Source organism: Nicotiana tomentosiformis, chromosome 6 (assembly GCF_000390325.3).
Source record: "Nicotiana tomentosiformis chromosome 6, ASM39032v3, whole genome shotgun sequence".
Classification (NCBI taxonomy): domain Eukaryota; kingdom Viridiplantae; phylum Streptophyta; class Magnoliopsida; order Solanales; family Solanaceae; genus Nicotiana; species Nicotiana tomentosiformis.
The window spans coordinates 100,061,079-100,064,020 of record NC_090817.1 but is presented as its reverse complement, the minus strand read 5'-3'; the positions used below and the strand labels follow the sequence as shown (position 1 = coordinate 100,064,020).

The window sequence follows — 2,942 nt, the reverse complement described above, 5'->3', positions numbered from 1 at the left end:
ATGTGTGCCCGAATATGAAACAAATGCTATCTTACATGAATGCCATGCATAGCCTTATGGTGGTCATCATGCGGGGTGACAAAACAACAGCTAAGGTATTATAATCGGGTTTCTATTAGCCTAGGGTGTTTAAAGATGCCTATGAGTTCGTGAGGAGATGTGATAGGTGCTAGAGAACAAGAACAATTACGAAAAGGCATGAGATGCCATTGCACGGTATTATGGAGGTTGAAATTTTTGATGTTTGGGGAATTGATCTTATGGGTTCGTTTCCCTCGTCCAGTGGGTGTAAGTACATTTTGGTGGCCATTGACTATGTGTCGAAGTGGGTGGAGGCCATATCTATTCCTACCAATGATGCCAAGGTTGTGGTTAAGATTGTGAAAAAGCATATCTTTACAAGATCCGGCACTCCGAGAGTGATGATAATTGATGGGGGCAAACATTTCTGTAACAAGCTCTTGGACAATGTCTTAGCGCAATATGGGGTCAAATATAAAGTTGCAACCACTTACCACCCTCAGAATAGTGGGCAAGTGGAAGTTTCAAATAGAGAGATAAAGCAGATCCTGGAGAAGACGGTTGGTGCAAGTAGGAAAGATTGAGCTACAAAGCTTGATGATGCTCTATGGGCACACCGGACCTCCTATAAAACTCTAATCGGAACCTCCCCTTACAAGCTGGTTTATGGGAAAGCATGCCATTTACCGGTGGAACTTGAGCACAAGGCTTATTGGGCAATAAAGAAGATGAACTTTGATGCGGACTTAGCGGGTAGAAAGCGATTGATGCACCTGAACGAGCTTGATGAGTTTTGCTTGCATGCGTATGAGAATGCCAAGTTATATAAAGAAAATACCAAGCGCTGGCATAATAAGCATATTCAGCATTGCGAGTTCGAACTGGGCCAATTGGTTCTCTTGTTCAATTTGAGGTTAAGACTCTTTTCGGGGAAGCTCAAATCGAGATGGTCGGCCCCGTTTGAGGTAGTGAGAGTCACTCCACATGGTGTAATTGAGTTGCGCATCTTAGGTGGCGAGAGAACGTTCTTAGTGAACGGCCAAAGAGTAAAGCACTATTATGGAGGTGACTTGATCGTCAGAAGTCGAAGGTGTTACTTGACAATGATTAGACGAGATTCTATGTCGTGCCGCGACGTTAAATCAAGCGCTTGTTGGGAGGCAACCCATCTTTACTGCTTTCTTTTATTTTTATTTTTATCTTATTATTGTTGTAGTTTTTGTTTTTGTTTTGTAGGATTATGAGCATAGGAAGCAAAGCCATTGGAAGAGTACAAAAGCGAGTTAGATGGTGAGAACTAAGTGTGGGATGCCACACAGAGGACCATGCGTGGGGGAAGTCTGACTAGCCGTGAGCCGCTATTGCGCCAGCCTTTGGCCTTTCAGGGAGTTTCTTGTCCACCCTTGTTATTGTTTTGCTTTATTTTTGCATTGGGGACACTACACTCTTTTAAGTGTGGGGTGGGAGAATTCTCTAAAGAAAAAAAAATTTAGTGTTAGAAAATGTTAACTTCTTATTTTTGTTTTTGTAGTTGTGTAGTGTTTTAGTAGCTATAAAAAAAAGTAGAAAAAATGGGCTATTCCCGACAATGGATTTCTTAGACAGTTTTCTTGAGGGATTTAAGTCTAAAGAAAAAGGACAAAAATATTTTCGTTGTAGGTAGTATAGTAATTCCCCCTTGATTTTTCTTTGTGTCGCGGTTCTTTTCCAAAGGTTTTGTCTGAACCGGGTGTAGTTAGTTTTATTTTGTTTTAGAGTTGGAGCCATGGTGAGATGAATTGAATTGGAGCAATATCTTTTGACTTTGTTATGCCTTGAGAATAGTGAGTACTTTGGTTGTGACGCTTAGGCTCAGTTTTTGACTCTTGTATAAGTACCTTAAACTGTATAATCTTAAATTTGCTTAACTTCTTTGACTAGAGTGTCTTGATGAATCCAATTCTGAGTGAGTTATGTGCCATGTGTGTGGGAGGTTTGTGTGTTATTCTGTGCATTGCATTTGATGTCTAGAACTTGCCCCGTATGTTTGCAAAGCAAAATAGTAGTTTTGTTCAGTCTTGGAAGTGAGATAGGCATTTCTTTGTTGAGCCAGATATATATAGTTTACTCGCCTAATTGTTATGTATCGTAGTTAACCCGTTCGAGCCTATAATCCTGTTTCTTTGGCAACCACATTACAAGCCTTACCCATGTGTTTAAATTAACCATCTATTTGAAACTTTTAACCTCTCATGAGCACTTGAATTGTTATGAACTTTGTAGAAGTTAAAGAGTGGGATGGATGGTTTGGCTTTTGAGTGGAAATAATGAAATAAGGATAAATGTGCATTTGTTTTGAAAAATAAAAATCACTTGAAGTGGAAAAAAAAATAGTTGTATTGTTGTGAAAAATATTCCTTAATAGTGGTGACTCTTGATGCAATTGTTCTTAAAGAAGTATGGAGTTAATATACATGGATGTGAAGGTGGAGTTATGGTTTGACATAAGTATGGGGTTAAATGTTAAAGTGTATGTATTAAAGTGCTTAGGGAGGTGTAATCACTCTTATATCTAAATGTATCCTACCCGACCCGCAACCTACATTAGAACCAATTAAAGTCCTACTTGATCCTAGACTGAATGAGCTCGATTAGTAGAGTAGTACACTACGAGAAAGCCTATGGTGCATATTTTATGGCATATGAATGTTATTTCTGAGAGTGAGTAAATTCTTTCTATCTTGAGTTCCTAATTGTTCTTAAATTTTATTGTGTGTGGAACTACTCTCTTTTGTTGTATGAGAGCACTTGATTCATGAAGGAAAGGTAATGTCATTGACCTCTATGTTAGAGTAAGTTAATGAGTTGTGAATAATGCATGGTACTTGTGAGTCAAATCTTGAGGTGAAAATGTTACACCCTTGTGCTTAGTCTATTTTAAA

General features: G+C 38.7%; 1 protein-coding gene across 1 annotated transcript; it reads left to right on the top strand.

Annotated features, from left to right (window-relative positions):
* The first annotated feature begins 221 nt into the window (after nt 1-221).
* LOC117275750 (uncharacterized) lies at nt 222-605 on the top strand. The gene has a single exon (XM_070179184.1). The coding sequence runs from the start codon at nt 222-224 to the stop codon at nt 603-605; it is 384 nt and encodes a 127-aa protein (XP_070035285.1).
* Nucleotides 606-2,942: the final 2,337 nt, after the last annotated feature.

Excerpts from the sequence above, each read along its gene's own strand:
- LOC117275750 (XM_070179184.1), top strand. The coding sequence starts at position 222 with ATGGAGGTTGAAATTTTTGATGTTTGGGGAATTGATCTTATGGGTTCG.